Below are 24,060 nucleotides of genomic sequence, written 5' to 3'. Positions count from 1 at the left end.
TTAATCTGCAATTATATTTATATATTTTAAAATTTTCTACTTCTTTTCGTTTGTCTGAAATTATAACAGGTGCAATTGGACTATGTTTATAGCTTTCAATACAAGGACGTTACTTTTATTTTTAGATGCTAGAGTATTATGCAACTTAAATAGTATTTATATATAAGTTAAATAAATATTTTAAATATTGAATATATTTTACAAATAAATGAAAAAACTTATTGTAAATAGAAAATCATATGTAAAAGCAAAAAGTTAATTTATGTTAATGATAAATGCTTATCATGTAAGACTAACCTTTTATTAAAAAAACGAAGAATCTTATAGCTTAACAAGCATTTCTTGGTGTTTTCAACAGACATCTAGAATTCAAATTGCCACTTCTCCATTGTAACTATCAAGTTTTATAAATAAATAAAAAAACCAAATATAGGTTATAGAATAATTTTAAACATATGGTAAAACCCATTTTAAACATTTGAAACCTTTTTGTCAACAAGATGTTTCAACTCATCAAATGGCACCAATTGATACTTCTGCTTAAAATTTAATCATGTACTTGTGAATTAAATTGGTGAATTTAATGCTTGCTTAGTGGAAAAAATCAAAAAAATAATTGAAAGTAGAATTATGCAAAGTAAAAATCGGAAGGGAATTGAACTGGTGAATTTAACTAGAGAAGTTATTGTTCTCAAATCTTATCCTCTATTGAGATACACATAAAGATGATATAGAACCAATGAATATGTCAGTGTCCAAGTGAAAAATAATGCAGTGTCACATAATTCTGGAAGCAGAACTTCTCACCATGATTGGGGAAATCATGCAAGATGGACCCCATGAAAGATGAGAAAGAAGACTAAATTAGGCTCTCGAAAAATTCCAATCAAGCCCAGGTAGATTATTGATAGATACTGATATACACTCTTTGCCATTCTATTATTTTATTTTTGGTAAAACACTCTTTGTAATTTTTTTTTTCTCCATACCACAACAGCAATTGCTCTAAACTTCTTAGTGTTATATATACAAGGCCATTCCACCACACCACAACTTCTAGAACCAACTTTTGTTATATGATATAGGTTTAAGATGTGACCTTTAAATGGAGTAATGCTAATTGCAGAGAACATAGAATTTTTTATAATTTTTTTTTCTAAAATATGCTATGATTCCCCCCCCCCCCCCCCCCCCAAATTGCTATGAGTTAAGTGGTGGGGGAATACGTATCCTTCTCAAAAAAGAAAAAATTTAAAAAAATTTAAAAAAAAAGTGGGAATAAGTAAATAACATTATTTTTATATGGAGTTTTGACACAATCTTTATAAATATAATAGTATATAATACTACTGATTTACAACATGCTATATTGCTATATCTTATAAATTTTTAGCAAAGTTATTATTATTATTGATCAGTCAGAAATTTATGGTCGTCATTATGCGAAGATCGTCATTTACCCAAAGAAGACATTACACATTTATTACGATCATTGATGACGAAACGTAACGGATGGAGCAACGGTCACAGAATGAGCTATGAACTTTAGATAAAGATTCTGTAATGCACTAGCCGTTGAGCATAAATACAGTGATTTATTGCCCATTGATTAGGCATTCAACTATAAAAGAGAAAGCACCAGAAACCCAAGGTATGCCCAATTACAAACAAATACTCTACGAAAATCACTCTCCACTCTCCACTCTATTTCTCTCTAACTCTAAGAATCTTTCTCCCTTACTGACTTAAGCATCAAAGGTGGTCTAGCTAACGCCACACTACCGTGTTACTCTTCCACCCAGTTCATTTTGCAAGTTTTCCATCAACGAAGACGACCCCATTCACAGCATCGTCCATTCGCTACGACAAGGAGCTCAACTGTTGATTTTTTGCATCATTAATTATTATTATTTTTTTCAGACCCTTTCTCTCTGTGGCCGAGCTCTGCACCCCCTCTCTCTCTCTCTCTCCCTCTCTCTCTCTCCCTCTCTCCCTCATTCTCCCTTCCTCCCAAAATTGCTTTCTCTGTCATTGAACTCTCTCTTCACTATAAGGCAAACGCAGCTCCAGCCAGACTCGGGAGAAGAGTGAATTAGAGCTTTCTTCTTTCTCTCTATTGACACATTTACGAGGGGATCTTACCACAAACGGTATGAAATTCCTAAACTTTTCATTTTAAATTGATGGAATTTTATTTTATTAAAAAAAAAAAAAAAAAAACTCATTTTAAACATTTGAAACCTTTTTGTAAGCAAAATGTATCAACTCATCAAATGGCACCAATTGATACTTTTGCTTTGGGATAAGTTGATTATCTATTTGTCTAAGCTTCAAAGATGTTGTTGCTTAAAATCTTATCATTTACTTGTGAATTAAAATGGTGAATTTAAAGAAGAATTATGCAAAGTAAAACTTATTTAATGAAAAATAATTGAAAGAAGAATTATGCAAAGTAAAACTTGCATGGAAATTGAACTGGTAAATTTAACTAGAGAAGTTATTGTCCTCAAATCTTATCCTCTATTGAGATGCATATAGATATGATATAGAACCAATGAAATGTCAGTGCCCAAGTAAAAAAATAACACAATGTCATAGAATTTTGGGAGCAAAACTTCTCACCATGATTGTGGAACTCATGAAAGATGAGAAAGAAGGCTTCAAGCTCTCGCAAAATTCACGGTTAGACTTGGACTGGAGCTCCCATCAAGCCTAGGTAGATTATTGACAGCTAGTGATATACACTCTTTGCCATTCTTTTATTTTATTTTTGGTAAACCATTCTTTGTAATTTTTTCTCCAAACCAAAACTGCAACTTCTCTAACTTGGTTTAGTGTATTGCAGTTGTATATACATGGCGGCATGGCCATTCCACTTTGCCACACCATGATTTCTAAAACCAATTCTTTTTTCTTTTCTTTTCTTTTCTTTTTTTGATAAGATTCTAAAACCAATTCTTAATTTAAGAATTGGTTTTAGAAGTCATAATGTAGTATGATATGAAATTCTTATCATAACCTAAAAAGAAGAGCTACTATGTTCATAATATTTTTATAACAAATCATAGTGGTTAGTTGTTATTAGTTATAATTTGAATTTACTATTGAAACGATTTTTTTGTTCCACCAATAATAACCCGTAATAACCTGCCACTTACGATTTGTTATGAAAGTATTGTGAAATTCTTATCCTATATCATATTATAAGAATTTCTTATGGAGTAATGCCAATGGTTAAGAACATAGAATTTTTTATAAATTTTTTTTTTTCTAAAATTGCTATGATTTTTTTTTTTCCAAATTGCTGATTTTTTATTTTTTATTTTTTATTTTTTTTGGAGTAGAAAATTGCTATGAGTTTAGGGGAAATAACATTAAATTTTTTTTTGAGAAACTAGTAAGAAAAATAATAATAGAGTATCATTTTTATACGGAGTTTTGACACAATCTTTACAAATATTATAAATATAATACTTTTTTTTTTTTTTGAAAATGGACCATATATTATTCAATTAAGCAGTAGCAAAAGAGTCCGCATACAAAGCCTCAATGGCAGGGGCTGGTTGTTCTTCCAACCATACATAGTCCTCACTTAATTGTCTTGCAAACCTAGCCAAAGAATGGGCCACTCCATTCGCACTATGCCGTACACAACTAGCTGATACACTCCGAAATCTCATAGCCAAGCAACGAGCATCTTCATATATATATCCCAGCCATGAGTTGACGGGTTTGACTGCTGTCAAGCCGTACATAACCGTGGCATTATCTCCCTCCACCACAACATCGTGGAAGCCCGCCTCCACAGCAAATTCCAAGGCCTTCCGGCATGCCAAAATCTCCGCTTCTTCACTGTTTGCAACTGGAGGGCCCTTTGCTGACAACGCCGCCATCACTTCACCCATACTGTTCCTTATAACCGCGCCAAAACTCGACGACTTCGTATCCATGAAGACAGCCGCATCGAAGTTCAACTTAAATAGAGTACCTGGAGGTGGACACCACAATTGCACAACCTCCCTGGACGCATGGATAGCCAACTGATCCCGTGAAGCTTTAAAATCCTCTATCAACTCAGAAGCCCGAGTGGTGATTCTTGATGGGTCTTGGGCTTTCCCTCCATGCAGCAACATATTTTGCTGGTGCCAAATTAGCCAGCAGTGAACCCAGAAAAGCTCAAATTCTTCCATGGACAACCTGTGACACAAGTGTTCAAGCAACTGCAAAAACTCCCTCTGCTCCGTGCACACTTTTTTGCAATCTGCCTGGAGCAACTGCCCACACGTCTTGCACTGCACCGCACTCCCAAAGCACATGAAGAACTGATTTGGGAGCTTGGTTACATCGCTCACAAAACTCATCTTGAGCCACTTTCTTACGAAACAAATTCTCACGAGTAGGCAGAATGTTTTGGCAAGCTCTCCATGCAAATACACGTATCTTATTCGGCACTTTCATCTTCCATACATATTTCCAGATATGAGAACCACCCGCATCCTTTGAGCACTCCCCAAAATCCTTCTCCTGCTTTAGAATCAGCCTAGCTATCTGATACCCCGACTTCACTGTGTACTCTCCATTCTTGGTGTGAAGCCAAAATAACACATCTGACACCACCCTGTTACTCAATGGAATACAAAGAATTACATCAGCATCTTCCTTATGAAAGACAGCAACAATAAGCTCCCTATCCCAAGCTTTAACCCTCCAATCAATAAGCTCGGACACTCTCCATTCCCACTCATCCACCCGGGGTGGGTGAAGCACTCTATGTGTAGGATGATTAGGAATCCAGCTATCCATGGTTACCCGAATAGAGGACCCACTGCCTACCCTCCAACAACCTCCTTTCCTTAGGATTGGTTGGGCTGCTAATAAACTTTTCCAAACATAAGAACTATTCGGCACATCCGTAGCTTCTAGGAAGGAACCCCGTGGAAAATATTTAGCTTTAAAGCACTTATACACCAAAGACTCTTGTTGTTGAAGTAATCTCCATCCTTGTTTGGCCAACATGGCTAAATTGAAGCTGTGTAGGTCTCTAAAGCCCATTCCTCCCTTCTTTTTCGATTGAGCCAACACACTCCACTTCTTCCAATGAATTTTCCTTTCATTGTCAATCTGCCCCCACCAAAATCTAGCACACATAGCATTTAGTTCCTCACAAAGCTTCATAGGTAGTTGAAAAACCCCCATAGTGTAAGTGGGGATGGATTGAGCCACCGCTTTGATCAAAATCTCCTTACCCGCTCTTGAGAGTAATTTACCCTTCCACCCTTGGATTTTTTTCCACACTCTATCTTTTAGAAATGAGAATGTTTGGTATTTTGCCTGGCCAACCAAAGTAGGTAACCCCAAATAGGATTCAAACCTTTCCACCTCCTTTACCCCTAACAACTCCTTAATCCGTTGTCTTCGCTCCTCCTCCACATTACTACTAAAATAGACTAAGGATTTATCCATATTAATGCATTGTCCAGAGGATTCAACATATAATTGTAATAATTCCAGAATAGTTCTCACCTCATCATGAGTAGCTTGGCAGAACAAGAGAGAGTCATCAGCGAATAAAAGATGAGAAACGGATGGCGCCCTTCTACAAATTGAAACACCATGAAGCTTCCCCTCCTCTTCTGCTTTAGTAATCAAGGAAGTAAATCCCTTAACACACAAAAGGAACAAGTATGGGGATAACGGGTCACCTTGGCGAAGCCCCCTAGTTGGGACAATATTTCCATAAGCTTTGCTATTTATGTGAACTGAGAAGTAAGGAGTAGTTACACAACTCATTACTCTGTCAACCCATGTATCAGGAAACCCCAGTTTGGACATGATGCCCCTAAGGAAAGACCATTCAACACGATCATATGCCTTACTGACATCCAGTTTCAAGGCTAAACCGCCTTTTTTCCCATTCTTCTTACAGTGCATAGCATGGAGAGTTTCATATACCACAAGGACATTATCAGAGATGAGACGACCAGGGACAAAAGCACTTTGGGAAGTAGAAATCACATGAGGGAGAATCTGCTTCAACCTGTTAGCCAACACTTTTGAAATAATTTTGTAAATAACATTACATAGGCTAATAGGTCTATAATCTGATATCTTTTCCGGTGAATTAACTTTTGGAGTGAGCACAATATGAGTATAGTTTATTTCGGGTACCATAATTCCAGAATTTAGAAAATCAAGTGCAACAGCAATGACATCATTACCAACAATATGCCAAAATTTTTGATAAAACAAAGCATTCATACCGTCGGGGCCAGGAGCCTTAGTTGGTCCCATTTGGAACAATACTGCCTTAATTTCCTCTGCACTGTATTCTCTGGACAAAATCTCCTGCATATCCATCGTCACCTTTTGGGGAACTACACTTAGACACTCCTCCATCTTGCTACAATCACCTGCTTCAAAAATAGTCTCAAAATAATTTGTTATAACACCGGCAATATCCTCAATTTCCTCCACCCAATTGTTTTGTTGATCTCTAACTCCCTTAATAAAATTTTTCCGACGCCTTTGTGAGGCTTTGGAGTGGAAAAATTTAGTATTTCTATCCCCGTACTTCAGCCAATTAACCCGAGATCTTTGTGCCCAATATATCTCCTGTTTGAGTAACAAATCGTCAAGCTTTTTACTAGCAACCAAGAATTCTGCCTTGCTCCCCTCAGTCATAACCCCAACACTCAACTGCTCCACATGTTTCTGCAATCTTTTAATTTCCTTGGCATTAGGATGGGTCCTAGAAGAACCCCAGGCAAGCAATTCGGCCCCACAATGCCCAATCTTTTCCTTTGTGTTTGCCAGCGAGGTCGGTGCTCTCCAATCTTTGGACCAAGCTTCAGCAACAATCTTTTCACACTCCTCCCACAAAAGCCACTTTTCTTCAAACTTAAAGCTTTAGACCCCTCTGTTTCACAGACCCCCCTCATCACTTGTTTGCAACAGTAAAGGACTATGATCAAAAGCATGGGAAAATAAATGAATTAAGGTGCTAGTTGGAAATTTTACCCTCCACTCCAAATTAGCCACAGCCCGGTCCAACCGCTCTCTAGTGTTTGCAATACCAGGTCTTTTGTTGTTCCACGTGAATGGGTACCCATTTTACCCCATGTTAACCAAGTTACACAAATCCAGAGCTTCCCGAAAGTTGTCCATCTGTTTATAAGGAGGTGGATGACTACTCTGTTTTTCAGATGAGTGTAGGATAGTATTAAAATCCCCAATGCACATCCACGGTCCTTGAACGAAAGTAGAGAGGTGCTTCAAGAGTGCCCATGATTTTTGTTTTTGACTAGCATCAGGCCATCCATAGAAACATGTCAAATACCAAACAAACCCATATTCTTCCACCATCTTTGCTAAAATGTGATTGTCCGTATAATTAATGACATCCAAATTAACTTCTCTTCTCCATAGTAGTGCTAACCCTTCCCCTGAATTCGGCCTCTTCACTATCAATTTATTCTAAAAATGCACTTCCTTACAATGTTTATCATACCCTTCCTTATCCAACCGAGTCTCCATCAAGAAACACACCTTGGGAGCTTGGTCCTTCACCAATTTGCGAAGGCTACGAACTGTCCAAGGGTTCCCAAACCCTTAGCAGTTCCAACTTAAGAGTTTCATTGCCCTCGGCAAGGGTGATCCATCACCCCCGTCGTTGTATAACATTGAGAACTGGTCTGAGACTTGCTACGTTTCCTGCTCTGTTTTTCTATGCTTTCCTCTGTTTCCTGAACATCCTGGTACACCCCTCTCTTCCCTAACATAGCCACGGGCTCCTCAGTAACTAAATCCCCAGGTCCATGATCCATCCGTGCAATCCTAGTCCAAGTGGGCCTAGGCTTGGCAAAGTGAGGCCCATTATTCTTTTTGATGTCCACGTGCTCAGCATTCTCTGTCCGTGTAATTGCAGAGCCGTTGGAGTTTGAATTCTCCAACTCCGTAACCACCATATCTGTAATTGATTGCTCCGTAAAATCCGGACTGCTCCCTGATTCCATGCTCTTTCCTTTTTTGCTGTTGTCGCTATCCCTAGGGTTTATTGAGCCTCTGTTATCATCCTCCGCCGCCTCCCTCCCTTCACTGGTATTATTCCAACGTCGGTCAGCTTCTTCATTTCCTTGGGTCGTGTTTTTATGAGTAGTATCCTTCCTTGAAGGTGACCGAGGCCAGCCGCCGGTAGACTTCAGCCATTCTCCATATTGGCATGTCACCGAACCTCCATTCTTCAATGCAGCAAAATGCAACGCACAATGCTTCAGGTCATGTCTCATTAATCCACACCAATGACAAAACATAGGGAGACGCTCGTATCTAAACGTCACCCATGTACGCTGCCCATCTGTCCCTGCAATGAATCCACCCCTACGTATTGGTTTTGATATCGGGATAGCCACTTTAACCCGCATGAACATGTTCTGAGTCTCCAACTTTTGGCGCTTCTCAACCTCCTCCACTCTCCCTAACCGGCTTCCTATCTCCGCTGCAACTGTTGGGGAGGCCATATCAAAAGGTGCCCCCCAAATCTGAACCCATAACGCTACTGAGTCAAACTGAACGTTCCCCGCCGTCATCCCCTATTTCCACTGCTTCACCATGAGCACTTGGTTATCAAAAGACCACGGACCGCTTTTAATAATCCTCTCCATCTCAAACTCCGTCTTGAACTTGAACTGGAATAAGTTTGATCCAACCTCAACCATTTGCACCCCTTCATCCAAACCCCATGCTCTTCTCAATGTGCTCAGCGCCGCCCTCTTGTTGAAGGGTTTACACGTGAGAAACTTCCCAATAAGGCTCAACGAACAACTCTCAATTTCCTCCTTCCGACCTTCATCCGAGATAGCTATGACTTCCTCTTCCTCCATTGTCAATTTCATATTTTCCAGATTATTAATAACTTCGTCCGCCATCGATAAGAAGCAAAAGAAAATACAGCCCCTTAGTCAACCTAAGGGAGAAAGACACCTCGTATGTGCACGAGAGGGAGAGACCCTTAGCGTTACCTAAGGGAGAGAAAAATCGCATTTTGTATAAATATAATACTTAATACAACTAATTTTATAATCTTGAACAAACTATGGGGTTGTTAAACACGTATTTCTATTTCTGCAGCACTACTGTACAACAATTCTTAAACACTACTGCCAATTTACCATTATATTGCTACATTTATAAATTTTCAACTGCGAGTTCATTTTTTATTCTCTTCTCATCCTCTCTCTCTCTCTCTCTCTCGCGGGCTGAGCTCTGCACCCTCTCTGTTTCTCTTTCTTCCTTCCTCCCGAATTTGCTTTCTCTATCAGTGGAACTCTCTCTTCACCACAACACAAAGGCAGCTCCAGCGAGACCTGGGAAGAGTAAATCCGAGCTTTCTTCTCTCTTTGTTGACAGATTTGGGAGGGAATCTCTCCACAAGCGGTATGAAATTCCAAAACTTTTCATTTTAATTTGATGCCAAAGTACCAAACATCCAAACCCATGTCTTCATTTTTGTTTTATGCAAGTCATTCATGAAGATACGAATAAAGTCCCGGTGGACTTTTTCTTATAAAGATAAATATTACTAATTTGGCTCTTCTCTATAGCTCTGTTGGTCTGACTATTCTCTAGTGCTGTCTTTAGCTTGAGTTGGTGTTAGCTGATTTTTAATGGGTTTTCATGCATCTTTGCAGACTTTAGTGTACTCTCTTTCTGCTGGTGTCTTGAGTCTTCTTAGGCTCTTTGCTCTGTATTATGCTTTGATCATCAATAATACTATTATCTTTAAATTTGCTTTCTAATATGTCATTTCATTAACATAAATATGGTTCAACAAGCTTTTTCCAATTTACTTTGGTAATTTACACGTTGTATTTCTTTTGACTATTTTTCTTTTGATTGTTCAATGCCTTTTGATCACATGCGACAAAATATAATTTGGGTAAAAATTTGAATTTGAATTTATTGTATATCTCATTGATCATATTAATAAATGCTTATATTATTTTTTATGAGAAAAAAAGTACCAAGTGTTTACTTTTTATGGGAAGAATTTGGATATGTTCAAATGTTATAATTGATATTTAGATAAAATATTAGACTATGAGAACTTGGTTAGGAATCTCAATTTAGTTTTAATTTGTAATTATATACAACATCTCTTTATTTCTTGAGATGCCATTATTATCTTCTGCTTTTGCAACCTTGGAATGGGGCGTTGAGGGAAAAAAACTAGAAATATTTATTGTTTATTTATAACTTTTTCTTCTACATAGTGGAATATGATACTATAAATTTTTTTTTTTTATATAAGTAATCTTTTGCCTGAAAAAAATGACAATATAACAGATGAGTCCCAAAATCTTGAAGTGGAGAGAATGAGCAGTTACCTATTGATGGTGCTGACAAAGAAACAAGAGGTGGACACAATGATCAGAGACACCATTGACAAGGTCCTTGTCCTCCGCTTTGGCCGTGCTTCTGATCCTGTCTGCCTTCAACTTGATGACATTGTATGCCACTTCTCTCTCTCTCTCTCTTTGAGTTTTTATTTATTCTAAATATTATGAAGTGAATGAACTCAATTTGTTTTTCTCAATGCAGCTTTCTAAATCTGCTCGGGAGGTATCCAAATTTGCAAGTGTAGCACTTGTAGATATTGATTCCAATGAAATTCAAGTTTATGTCAAGTATTTTGACATTACTTTCATACCTTCAACAGTTTTCTTTTTCAATGCTCATCACATGAAAATGGATTTTGGGTACATGGATTACCTTCCCCCCTCTTCTTATTTTTTGATTGTTGTTATTATTTATTTATTTATTTTGAAGAAAACACTAGGTTGGATATTGTGATTGTATATAACTATTTGAGTACATGGATTATCTTCCAGGAATGTAATTATACATATGATGACTGTTTTTTTGTTCGTTGTTTGTTATAAAAAATTATTCCAACAACTGAGTTGGATGTCTAAAAAACCCTTTCTAATATTGCTGACTAGTAGTATTTTTATCGTATATTTTGAAGTATAAACTGTGAGTTCTTGTAATTGATGTGTGTGGTTCGTTTTCTCTTCTTTTTTTCTTTTTCTTTTTCTTTTTTTTTTTAAATAATTAAGAGTAGTGCTTTTATGAAGTACCTTCCCTGTACTAGACTAATTTCAATACACGTACAATGAAGTAAAATAAAATTAAAGGGAAAATGGGTTTTCATATTTCATTTTAGTCCTGTTATTTTTCTTTTTGTTTGCTTAGACTTGTAAGTTTCATGTGAAACATGGTGATCGGGCTTCTGGAAGATGAGTGGAACAGTTAACTAGATCTCTTGCACTTGAATTTCAAACAAAGTTTGCATCAAGATCTCCTTTCATTGGAATTTCACAAACGTGTTACAATTTCCTTACCTAAATTAGTTTGCAGTAATTTCTTTTGAGCTGCTCTGGAATTTTATTCTTACAATAGTCTCCATCACATTGTATTTTTGTATGCAATGGGTGAATCTGTGTAGGTATTATAATGTTATGAATTTTACCATACATTACAAATATTTGATCACGCCCTTGAAGAATGAGAATATGTTTCTGAACTAAAATTATAAGCTAAATGGCTTGTATTCTGAATATGATGTCACACAGCTAAGAATTTAGGGACTTAAAAGCTCAGATTCTTGTGTTAATTTTCTTTGGTTGACAGGACTGCAGATCACACTAAATGGGTTGGCGCATTTCACAAGAAGCAGGATTTTGTTGATGTTGTAGAGGTAAATGTAGCTCCTCAGAAACCGAATGATTTTAAGGCTGTCAGTTATATAAATTGCTAGTCTTTCCATTGGAGTGAAAAATCATTTTCTTTTTTATGCTTGTGTGAAACTAGTCTGCCTTGTTACTGTAACAATTTTAAGCTACTTCCAATCTCCATTAGCACATGCATAAATGTAATTCTTCATAGGTTTTGTTGTGAGTTACCTTGCCTTGCAGTGACATCAATATCCAGAAGACCTTTTCTTTTCACCAATCCTTTGTAGAGTTAATTGCAAGAGTAAGTCCTCTGTTCTGAATCATGATTTTGCAGCAAAGTTTATTTTAAGTATTTTATTTTGAGCAATAGCGGTGGAGTACTTGAAAATTTATACTACAACTATGATCTTATCAATGGTATCTCGGGTGCTGAATCAATGTGGGAAAGACTTTTGTTGCTTAAAATGATGAGGCAAGGGGAAAACTTTCTTTTCAGCTGTAGATATTGGACACTTGAAAATTAAAAGTTGGAGGTGTTTTTGGTGCTAGATTAATATGGGAAAACTTTACTGACTAAATTGATGAGGCAAGCATCAGCCCTAGCAGTTAAAATTTGTTGTGGCCCTGGCATATGGCCTACGGTATAACTCTCCTGCAATAGAAAAAATGTGTAATGTGACAAGAAGTACATTGCTGTATGGTTGTGTGGAAAGTCTGGTATATCTTTGGGCAACATTGCAGAATTAGTGGTAGCATTTCTTTCCTCACATCTTTATTTAAAACGTTGTGGCATAAGCTAAGAAAGTAGAACACTCCCAAAATAATGGACAAAAAAAATGTAATGGTAATTAACTTTAGTAGGACAAGAAATGTTACTCTTTGGTCAATGGCAAATCTGGGTCACCTTTAGGAAACATTGCAACTCTATTGTTCTTTATAACACTTTTTATTTTTTTTAAACTATTTGTCATAATTATTTCTTATGTAATGCACTCCTTGCTTGTATAAATGATAATATGCAAATAACTTTCCTCTTGTAAATGACTGATGCTTCGAGATGTTTGTATGATTCAAGGATGCATAATGTTTTTTCCTGTCTTATCATTCTTGTAGGCAATATATAGAGGGGCCATGAAAGGCAAGCTGATAGTGAGTTGCCCTCTGCCACCAGAGCGAATACCGAAGTATCAATTGTTATACAAGGATGTATAAAAGGTGAATTAGCCTTACACTTGGCAATCAGACAATCATAAGCTCATTGCGTGTTGTCCTGTAAGGGTGGTTCACTTAATTTTGTCAACCCATAATTGTCTTTTTTACTTCTTGCTCTGTTAGAAAAGGGCTAACGGCAGCACCAAAAACAGCTAACAAACCCTTCTGAGAGCAGAGCTCACATTTGGCAGATTGCCAAAAGAGAATAGGTAACTGGAGTTACACTAAGACCCCATTTAGCTAAGGCATTGGCAGCTTTGTTGAAGATGCGGTGAATCCAACAGAATACAGAAGAGCATCTAGCTGACCTGCATAAATTAACTATATGGTGCACAGCTTTGAGGTGAAATCAGAAATACTTGATGAAGTTTTTCTGCTATCCCATATGGTATACACAGTGGCCTAAAGAATACAAAGTTTATTTGTCCCTCTTTTCATAGAAATGTAATATGTAGAGAGGTACTTTTGTTGAATGGAATTATAATGCTTGTATGTTTCATATATGGTCACTGTATTCGATAATAGAGACACTAAACATGAACATTAGCAATCTCGATGTTACTTTCCAATGCCTCTCTTTATCATTCAGCTAGGCATAGAGTCTAACCACGATAGATCTTTCTCACAACCATTTGACAGGTCAGATTATTTCCAGTCACTAGAATGAGATTCAGGGTCTGGTGGACCTGAATTTGTGTCAATTCAATCGAAGGGAGTATTCCAATGTCCCTTTTTTACCTTCCATCACTGCAAACCTTGTATCTTTGCAACAACCAATTTTCTAGTCTAACTCCAGGAATTTTCCAACGTTTCTTCTTTCCTACTCGACACCCTTGATTTTAGTAGCAACTATTTGGAAGGGCCAGTACCCATCTTTGAACTCCGAGATCTTCAGGCCCTGTCACTTTCTTCAAACAATTTTAATGGCACCTTTCAGCTTAATTTTATTCAGCAATTAAGATATCTTATTGATCTTGAGCTTTCCTACTACAACTTTTTGATTGAATATAATGCAACTAATTCGTCATTATTCTAGTTTCCCCAAATTAAGACATTGAAATTGGCTTCTAGCTAGTAGAAAACATTTCCTGATTTCTTGAGAAATCAAGCTAATTTATCCATTCTAGACCTTTTAGATAACCAGATACATAGAGAGATACCCAATTGGATTTGGGAACTTGGTCTTTTTAAGTTAAATCTCTCTCATATATGATATAACTAACATGAAGGACCTTTACTCAGTCTTCGCTCATTATATATCCTAGACCTTAGCTCCAACCAACTCCAGGGGCAACTCCGATCTCCCCTACCATTTTTTTTTGGTATCTAGACTTGTCATGGAATAATTTTAGCTCTGTTATACGAGCTCTGGACTTGTCATGGACCAACTTTGCTCATCCTTTCTTATCTCTTTCAAGCAATAAATTCCTTGGGCAAATCCATGAATCAATATGCAATGCTACATCTCTTTCAAGTTCTAGACTAGTCTAATAATTTCATAAATGGCACCATTCCCCAATGCTTTATTGCAATGAGTGAAACACTAAAGGTTCTAGATCTAAGAAGAAACAACCTCACTGGCAAAATATCTGATATATTTCCATGCAATTGTGGTTTAAAAAAAAAAAAAAAAAAAAAAAAAAACAAGAAGTGGTACCAAAGTCTCTTGCCAATTGCACAATTTTGGAGTTTTTGGACTTTAGAAACAAACAAATACAAGATGCCTTCCAATGTTAAGGACATATCTAGTTTGTGAGTCCTTGTCTTATGATCAAACAAATTTTATGGGTCAGTTGGTTGTGGAATGCCTAATGCTACTAGGCCAATAATTCAAATTGTAGGCCTAGCTTCAAACAATTTTAGTGGTAAGCTATCAATAAAAGCCTTGGCTAACTCAAAGTCATGGTTGATAATAAGGCCCAATCAAAGTACCTCCAATCTGATGTTGAACAAGGCAATGACCTATATTATCAAGATGTAATAATAGTTAACCATTAAAGGTCTGGAGATCAAGTTGATGAAGATCCTGACTCTTTTCACTTCAATTGACCTTTTTATGCAACAATCTTGATGGGCCAATATCAAATGAAATAGAGGTACACAAATCTTTGTATATTCTCAACCTATCTCACAATGCTTTCTCAAGCTAAATTCCACTATCTCCCACGGCAGGCGGGCGGCGGGCGCCGCCGGGGTGGGGGGGTGAGAACCCTGTGCAACTTGAAAATACTATTACTTTAAATTTTAATTATCATCATCTCGGTAAAAATTTTCTATACCTTTTTGTTCTTCTAAAACTAAATAATTGATGGAATTAATTAGACCATGTCTATAGCATTCATTACAAAGACATGACTTTGTTTTTGAAATATTTTAAGAAGTATTTTTAAAAATATTTTTATGGAAAAATGAAAAAGCAACTAACTATTTTGATCATATTTAATATTTCTCATGAAAGTGGTATTACTAAAATGGATCATTAACAAATGCTTTAAAGATATCAGTTAACTGAATCCAACTTTTATGAGTAATGCTAAATATATAAAAAATTTTACAATGGTAAACGTATTGAGTTATAATTTAACTAGTCGCAAACCCACGTGATGCGCGGAAAAATTTGACATCATATTCTTTTATGTTAAGTAAAAAATGAAAATAGTGGTTAAAACTTATAAATAATAGTCCCAAACCCATCTCACAATAATGTGATTACACTATAATATATCATATACATTCTGTAACTAAAGAAGTCTATATCTTGATTTTTTGTATATATATATATATATATATATTTTTTTTTTTGCCAAGGAAACGTGTTGCGTTTTATTTTTAATTATTATATATGACAAAATATTTTGTAATACGTTATAATATAGTGAGATATGCACCAAAATGCAACACAATAAAAAAGAAAAAAAAAAAGAATGTATAATGAATCTTGATGATTTCATATGAAACTATGAAAGCTAACATTATTTTGCATTTTTGGATTTGTTAATGAGAAATTTATCCAAACTTTGTTTTCATTTTTTCGCATAAGATCTATTAAACAAAGTAGTTTGCCATAGATTTTTTTTTTTTTTTTTAAAAAAAAGGGAACCATTAAAACTATACTCTTTATTTTCTATCTATAGAATCCAAACATAGTAACAGACAATACAAAACAAAACATTACCAAACCAAAAAAGGAAAAAAAAAAAAGAGTTTAATTGTTTCACATGTACTAAATCAATAAAATGCATTCCAATTTTTTAGACACAAACAATTTTAATGGTTAAAATGCAATTATGTATAGAAAAATTGTAAATATGAATATAAAGAAAAAGACTAAAAATTGAAAAGTGGAAAAAAAAAAAAAAAAAACCCACTGTATTTCAACATCGTAAAAAAAAAAAAAAAAATTAGCACAAACCATAAAATAAGGAGATGATAAGTCAAAGAGAGACAAAGAGAGATGATTGATTGTTGAATTTAAGGCAATTGAGATTTTATGGTGAAATCATTAATAGGAGAAACATGAGCAATTTGTTTGGTGGGAAGATGATGTGCGTGTGTGTGTGTGTGTTTTTTTTTTTTTTTTTGAGAGAAGAGGAAGATGATGAAGAGAGAGATATAGATAAGAAGTGGGCTTTATGATGGAGATAAGGAGATGATAAGTCAAAAAGAGAGAGATGATTGATTGTTGAATTTAAGGCAATTGAGATTTAATGGGAAGTCATTAATAGGAGAAACATTAGCAATTTGTTTGGTGGGAAGATGATTTTTTTTTTTTTTTTTTTTTTTTTGAGAAGAGGAAGATGATGAGTTGAGAGAGAGATACAGATAAGAAGTGAGTTTTATGGTGGAGATAGGGGTGGGATTTATTTTATTTTTTTTTAGTATTTTACAATTGATAGAAATTATTTTTAAATTGTTGGAAAAATATTTTTAAAAAAAATGATGAAAATGACATGTCTGATGACGTGGCTCAACATGAGCGTAGTAACATTAAATGCTACGATTCAACTTTTAGTATTATATAAATTAAAACTATACTCTTTATTTTCTATCTATGGAATCTAGACATAGTAACAGAAAATACAAAACAAAACATTTCCAAACCAAAAAAGAAGAAAAAAAAAAAGAAAACATGTACTAAATCAATAAAATGCATTCCAATTTTTTAGACACAAACAATTTTAATGGTTAAAATGCAATTATGTATAGAAAAATTGTAAACATGAATATAAAGAAAAAGACTAAAATTGAAAAGTGGAAAAAAAAAAAAAAAAAAAAAAAAAAAACTAGTGCAAACCATAAAATAAGGAGATGATATCAGAGAGAGAGAGAGAGAGAGAGAGAGAGAGAGAAGAGAGAGAGAGAGAGAGAGAGGATTGATTGTTGAATTTAAGGCAATTGAGATTTAATGGTGAAGTCATTAATAGGAGAAACATTAGCAATTTGTTTTGTGGGAAGATGATGTGTTTTTTTTTTTTTTTTTTTTTTTTTTGAGAAGAGGAAGATGATAAGTTGATAGAGAGATATAGATAAGAAGTGGGCTTTATGGTGAAGATAGGGATGAGATTTATTTTATATTTTTTAATATTTTTAAATTGATAGAAATTATTTTTAAATTGTTGGAAAAATACAAAAAAATATTATAGAAATAACATGGTTGCTGACGTGGTTCAACATGAGCGTAGCAATATTAAATGCTACGCTTCAGCTTTTATTATTATATAGATATAGATAATAAGATAACGTCATTTTCACATGAGCCAACTAGCAACACAAAATTTATTATCACCACTTATATATCATGTTATCTCAATAGCTAGAAAAAAAGAATTTGTATTTCTAGAGTTATAACATTATTGTATTAGAGTAAGGGGCCGTTTGGTAAGGGATTTTTAGTAACGTTGTTATTTTGTGGAAATTTGTGTGAGTAAAAAAGTATGTGAAAATACGTGTAATGTTGTTTAAATACTGAAACTGTTGTTTAAACAACAATACCAAACACCCCCTAAGCCTTCCGACCAAGTAATTCTCCTGGATCTATGAAAAAACAGACGTAATTTTTTTTTTTTTTTTGATGATCAAACAAACGTAATTCTTCTGGATACTTTTATAGGTGTTTTACGAATTAAGATTGACACATAATATATAAAGGAAAATAACCTTTTGAGACCGGACTGACCAAGGTTAGCTAATTGGGTTTCATGGTTAATGCATTTGCCAATACAATAAATTTAGAGACGCCAAAAAAAAAAAAAAAAAAATTTACAAACAATTTTAAAACCATGAAGGTCACAAGTTGTTACTGATTATTAAAATAATATAAGTTATGTTAGTTGTGTGCCTACGAACCTGTAAAAATTTTCTAACTCAATTGTTATAATTTTTTTTTTTTAGGTAGCATTCCTCTTTAAAAGTATTTATAAAACAAAAATGGACTACTATAGACATTCAACCTAAGATTATAATGTGAAATTGTTTTCTATATATATTTATATATATATATATATATTTTAATTTTTCATTGGCATTGATAAGTGGAAGTTTTGCCCCTCAATTTTGTCATCGTGATTCATGAGTGACATCAACAGAAAGGTTGCTTGTTCTATAAAACATGATATAGAATAAAATAATTTGGATGGAATTTTTACCCTTAACATGTCATGCAACAAGTTTTTATTTATTTATTACTTTTATTGATTACAAGTTTTGATATATTAAAAAAAAAAAGTAGAAGGTATTAATTGACTCAATTGATAAATTTTTAGACAAATAAAGGACATGAGATATCCAATCTATATTAAAGAAAGGGGGAGTATTTTAAAGAAAGGGATATGATCATAGAACCACCTGTTGTTGCATATGCCATACAATAGTGGACCTTCATGAAAACAAAAGTGTAGCAAAAAAAAAAAAAAAATCAAAGAAATTGTATGTGTATATATAAATTGTGGGCTGTACTGTACTACTTCTAGCCCATGACCGTCACTCGCACTCCATCCCAAAGAGGTTAGGTTTATATTCTTTTTGAATGAGAAATTATTAAGTCCACTATAAGTATTACTGGCGTGGTCTTTCCTGACCTTCCAACTAATAAAATGTTATTATTTATACAAATGTAACATAACCTAGTAATTTTTTTATTTTTTATTCCTTGTGCTAATTAGAAAACTCATTCACATATTTATATAAATGGCATCATCTCATTGGTTAGGAGGACCACATTAATAATCCTTATAGTGGACGTAATAATTTCTCGACACAATGGGTTGGACTTTTTGGAGTTTCTTTCTTCTCAATCAATCTAGATTATTGAAGAAAAAAACTAGTGGACACTGTTTCATTGCTAACCGTATGGGCCCAGGGCCCTTACTAATTTTGTATGGGATTTTTGGGCTTAATTTGTACATTTAACAGGGAGGGGGGGGGGGGGGGAAATAGTAAAACAACGATGATTTTTGACTTGATTTGCACACATGAATTCTTCTTTTGAGAGAGAGAGAGAAAGAGGTGTTTAGTAGGAGAAGTTTATAGTTGATTTTAGTGTTTGCTTGGCAAAAAAAATTGTAGCTTTTAATCGACGTTACCAAAAATATGGGAGTTCTAAACGGACACTAACATACGGTCATACGGATCATCAAAACACAAGGGTGTTATAATTATGTAGAACCCACCAATTATTAGAAAGATATTATAGGTGTTAGATTATTTTAGTATGTCCTACTTTTATTTTCGGTTATCACAGGTGAGATTTGTACATGTGGTGCTCACGTATGTAATGAGAGAGAGATCTCATAAAATATTATTTTTATTGTAATGGACATTTCACGTGGAGTGGAACCCATGGCCTATGACCCTGAGGACAAAATTGATACCCTCTCATAGTTATAGAAATTGTCAAACGATCACAAATTATTTTACAATTTTATTTTATAATTCTAACATGCTAAGTTATAAGTAGTTTCTTTCCCCTTAGAGCATTTGCAGCAATGAAGCTAAAAAGTTATAATGCTATTTTAGCTCCACTAATATAGCAAAATAGGCTTGCAGCAGTGGAGCTAAACCCATAAAATTTAGCTTATTTGCTACAGTGCACATCTATTTATAGATGTGCACTGTAGCACTCATCTAAAAATAAAAAGTAATTTTTTAATCAACTCCCACTTAAAATAATAAAAACCCAATTCTCTCAGTTCTCTCACCGTGACTCTCGAGCTCATCTCCCAGTTCTTATCTCTCTCAAGCTCTCCTCTCCCAGCTCTCATCTCTCTCCAGCTCTCCGTCTTAGCCGTCCCAGCCCACGCCGTCGTCGTCCCAGCCGTCCTAGCCCACGCCATCGCCGTCGCTCCTCACCACCATTCTTCCTTTGTTCACGTCCTCGCCTCTGGCGAACGACACCGAAGGGCACCGCAAGAACACGAACCGGCTAAACGGCGTCGGACTGGTGAAGAGAATCCACTCCCCGACATCGGAATCGCCCGGCGTCGTTTGCTTGAGCCTTGATTTGGGTTTTTTTTTTTCTCTGCTGTGGACTGGTGTTTGCTTGAGCCTTGATTTGGGTTTTTTTTTTTTTTTTTTTTTCCTACTGTGTACTGGTGGTGGTGGTGGTGGTGGTGGATGTTTGTGTTGTGTGGTGGTGGTGGAGGATGTTTGTGCTGTGTGACGGTGGTGATATGTTATTTTATTAAAGTAGAGATAGTATTATTTTATTGTAGTAGAAATATTATTTTATTGTGATGAATATATTATTTTATTATGTTGAAAGTTAAAATAGATCCACTGCTGTAGCATGTGTGTAGGTAAAATAGATAAAGTAACTTTTAGTGGAGCTAAATTACTAAAAATTTAGCTCCACTGCTGTAGATGCTCTTACACATAAATTTATCATTTTTTTTTACCATTTATACTCCACCACGTCACAAATAAATGGTAAAATAGTCTATGGCACTCAATTTTTTCATAGTTTTGGGGCTATAAATGGAATGATAGAGAAAAAAAGTTGGTCAATGAGGTGCAGCTGAGGCCCCACAATAATTTTCCTCTTCAATGTCTAGAAGTCAAGGAAATGACCATGACTAATGACTAATGACTAATGACTAATGGCTAATGGCATTGGCAACTTCCCAATTCCCAAACCTAACGGGCAAGGAGACATGAAAAAACAAAGTATTAAAGTCTATAAGAAGCTTACAGAAAGAGTGGAACCCATGAACAGAAGACGGGTCGTTTCCACGTCTTAAATGAGTTTTGTTTTCTAATGGATCAATTATTTTGACTATTGGTCTATTTCCAACTTCAAACCTATTATATATTGTAGGATAAATTACATATTTGATCTTTATTCTTTATATCATATTTTAATTTGGTTATTAAATTGTATGAATTTAGTTCCTAACATTTTAATGTCGTGTCAATTTAGTCCATCTTGTTAAATCTTGAATGAAAATTAATAACATGACAAACTATTAAAATAAAATTTTAGTGTATTATCACATCAAAAAAAACTAATTTTTTATTTTGATTATTAGACGTATCATCAATTTTCATCTAAAAAATAATAGTAAAGACAGAATTTACACGATACTAAAAGGTTAAGAATCAAATTGACACATGTTAAGGACTAAATTAAAATATAGTGTATAAAATAAGAACTAAACACGTAGGTTACCCTTTATTGTTTTGTTTTTCCGAATTATTTGAACCTATTATTGGTGGCTAAATATCTGATTAAGTTTGAGTAGTCGATTATTTCCTATAGTTGTTTTCTTGTAAATTCAAAGAAAAATATGGTGCTTAAAATTTTAATTCTTATAAATAAATGAATAGTTAGAGCACCCACAGTAGGTGTGGTAAATGTGCCAAATGCCAAATATTTGGCACATTTACCACACCAAACTCAAAAAACACCAAATATCAGATGTGCTAAATCCCATTATTTTTACAACATGGGAACAGTATCGTTGCAAATTTGCAACGGTACGGAATGGTGTGGTATAAGTTTTATTCTTTTTCTCTCTCCTCTCTCTTCACTTTTCTTCCTCAGACATCACGCTCACACCTCTCCATTCTTTTCTTCTTTCACTCTTTTTTCTTCTCAATCTCGTTGTTTTTCTCTCTTTCTCTCAGACATCACCCTTAGTTTTTTCTTCTCACCCTTTTCTTCTTTCACTCCGATCTCTGTCGCTGTGGTTTTTTTTTTTTTTTTTTTTTTTTTTTTTTTTTGCAATGATTTGATACCCGGTTCGGTAATGGGTGGGTTGAGATGGTGATTGGCGGATCACTGGTGGTGGGTTGCGATGGTCAGATTCAGTGGTGGGTGGGTCGGCTGGTAATGGGCGAATCGGTGGTAGTGGGTTTTGTTGTGCGAAATCGGTGAATGGGTTCTGAATCGGTGAATCGGTGGTGCAAAATCGGTGAATGGGTTCCGAATCAGTGAAATCGGTGGTGCGAAATCGGTAAATTAGTGAATGGGTTGTGGCCGCAACAATTTTTCTGGTGTTTTTTTGGTGTTGTGGGTGGGTGGGTTGTGGATTCTGTTGTTTTTCTGGTGGTTGTGGCCGCAACAATTTTTCTGGTTGTGGTTTTTTTTTTTTTTTATTATAAGGTGGTGTTGGTGGATGTGGGCTTGTGCCGGTGGTGGCTGTCGACGTTGTTGCAGCGGAGGTGGTTGTGTCGTTGTTGTTGATGATGATGATCGGGTTTGGGTTTGGATTGATCAGGTTAGCTGATTTTGGTTGATCGGGTTTTGATTGTAGTGTTTGTTTGAGTGTTTTTTTTTTTTTTTTTTGTGGGGGTAGCAGTGGCTGATATTAGTGGTCGGTGGTTGATCTGTGGGGTGGTCGGTGGTTGTGGGCTGTGGCGGTTGATCTGCCATGTGGGTTGTTGATGTTGCTGTTGTTGATGATAATGGGGGAAGGAATAATATATTATTTTAATGTGTAGTAAATATTATTTTAATGCATAGAGTTAAATTATAGAACATCTGATAAATGAGATGTTGTAAAATGATGTGGTAAAATAATAAAGTAAGTATTTAGTGTTGTAAAATAGTATAATTTATACACCAACTGTTATGGATGCTCTTATAGATTTTAAAAATTAAATTTAGCTATATTTTATTTGCCACCGTATTCCATGTTTTTGACGAATTGATATCCAAAATGATTTTTTTTTTTTCTCTCAGTGATGTAATACGATCATGGTGGCTTAAAAACGTACGGTGATTTTTACATCAACCATGGCCGACATGACAATGATGATAGAAATTATTATTGGGTTTTTGTTTGGTGCATTGGTCCAAGATGTCAGCTTATTGATGTTTTCACACTGATTATTATTATTTTTTTTGGTCAACGATTAAAATTTTCATTTTGATTGCAAATTCAATTTTCTACATTGAGATTAATATTTTAATAATTTGATTGTTACCATGACTTGGAATTGACGATTCCAATATTGGTTCTCATAATAAAGAAATGCAAGTTATATCACTAAGATAAAAGGCTTTTGACCCTGTCACTCCTAAATCATAATGCAAAAATAGTGTCAACATTTTTTTTTTTTAATCTTAAAAAAAAAAAATTTCATGTAGGCTTAAAAAAAGAAAAAAACATTATGGGTAATATTATTTAAATGAACTCGGTTCAATGTTTTGACAATCAAACAGTTCAGCTTCGTTTGAGTTTGATGGGAACGAGTAAATTATGTTCAAAACTCCACATTAATTGTGAATGCATTTAAGATTTAGTAATCTATTTGATTAGCGGATAATAAGTATACCAGTAACACTAAATAAAAGAAAGGCTGATATTCTTTTGCAACACTTCTCTAATTAATGACCGTTTTAATCCATTGGTAATAATCCAAAAATAAATAAAATCCATTAGTCAAATTCACAATCTTATTTTTATTTAAATTTATATATTATATAGGTGATTGATTTTATTTGCTTGTTCTAATTTTTTTTTTTAAATAATTCGATAGTTACAATAGGAGTGAGAATTTGAACACCAATTTTATAGTTTTATTATAAATATTCTGTTCCAAAGTTCTTTTAGAATCAACATCTTCTTATTCCTTTTATTTAAGTTGCACATGATGTTGCGTCAAAAATTTTATTTCG

At 34.7% G+C, this 24,060-nt stretch overlaps 2 protein-coding genes across 3 annotated transcripts; one reads left to right on the top strand and one right to left on the bottom strand.

Annotated features, from left to right (window-relative positions):
- Positions 1-4,212: 4,212 nt before the first annotated feature.
- Positions 4,213-8,585, bottom strand: LOC115951949. Its single transcript, XM_031069063.1, has 2 exons — positions 7,662-8,585; positions 4,213-6,867 (listed from the first exon to the last, which is right to left on the bottom strand). The coding sequence occupies exons 1-2, from the start codon at positions 8,583-8,585 to the stop codon at positions 4,213-4,215; spliced, it is 3,579 nt and encodes a 1,192-aa protein (XP_030924923.1).
- Positions 8,586-9,178: 593 nt separating this feature from the next.
- On the top strand, positions 9,179-13,078 carry LOC115953036 (thioredoxin-like protein 4B). 2 transcript variants are annotated; one of them, XR_004083631.1, is made up of 6 exons: positions 9,181-9,432; positions 10,342-10,505; positions 10,597-10,754; positions 11,689-11,755; positions 11,944-12,033; positions 12,846-12,935. XR_004083631.1 is itself a non-coding variant. In XM_031070468.1 (5 exons), the coding sequence occupies exons 2-5, from the start codon at positions 10,371-10,373 to the stop codon at positions 12,942-12,944; spliced, it is 459 nt and encodes a 152-aa protein (XP_030926328.1). In that variant the 5' UTR covers positions 9,179-9,432; positions 10,342-10,370; the 3' UTR covers positions 12,945-13,078. The 2 variants fall into 2 exon arrangements, 1 of the variants encoding a protein (XP_030926328.1); XM_031070468.1 differs by lacking the exon at positions 11,944-12,033 and having other exon boundaries at positions 9,179-9,432; positions 12,846-13,078.
- The last annotated feature ends 10,982 nt before the right edge of the window (positions 13,079-24,060 follow it).

This window comes from Quercus lobata, chromosome 7, assembly GCF_001633185.2.
Source record: "Quercus lobata isolate SW786 chromosome 7, ValleyOak3.0 Primary Assembly, whole genome shotgun sequence".
Classification (NCBI taxonomy): Eukaryota; Viridiplantae; Streptophyta; class Magnoliopsida; order Fagales; family Fagaceae; genus Quercus; species Quercus lobata.
This window is presented reverse-complemented; position numbering and strand designations above follow the sequence as displayed.

Bases quoted from the DNA above. Each gene is read 5' to 3' on its own strand.
- LOC115951949 (XM_031069063.1), bottom strand. From the start codon at position 8,585: ATGACGGCGGGGAACGTTCAGTTTGACTCAGTAGCGTTATGGGTTCAG. The intron at 6,868-7,661 runs GTGATGGATCAC...TTGTGGGAGGAG, and splicing joins AATGTTATACAACGACGGGG to TGTGAAAAGATTGTTGCTGA.
- LOC115953036 (XM_031070468.1), top strand. From the start codon at position 10,371: ATGAGCAGTTACCTATTGATGGTGCTGACAAAGAAACAAGAGGTGGAC. The intron at 10,755-11,688 runs GTACATGGATTA...TTTGGTTGACAG, and splicing joins CACATGAAAATGGATTTTGG to GACTGCAGATCACACTAAAT. The intron at 11,756-12,845 runs GTAAATGTAGCT...TCATTCTTGTAG, and splicing joins ATTTTGTTGATGTTGTAGAG to GCAATATATAGAGGGGCCAT.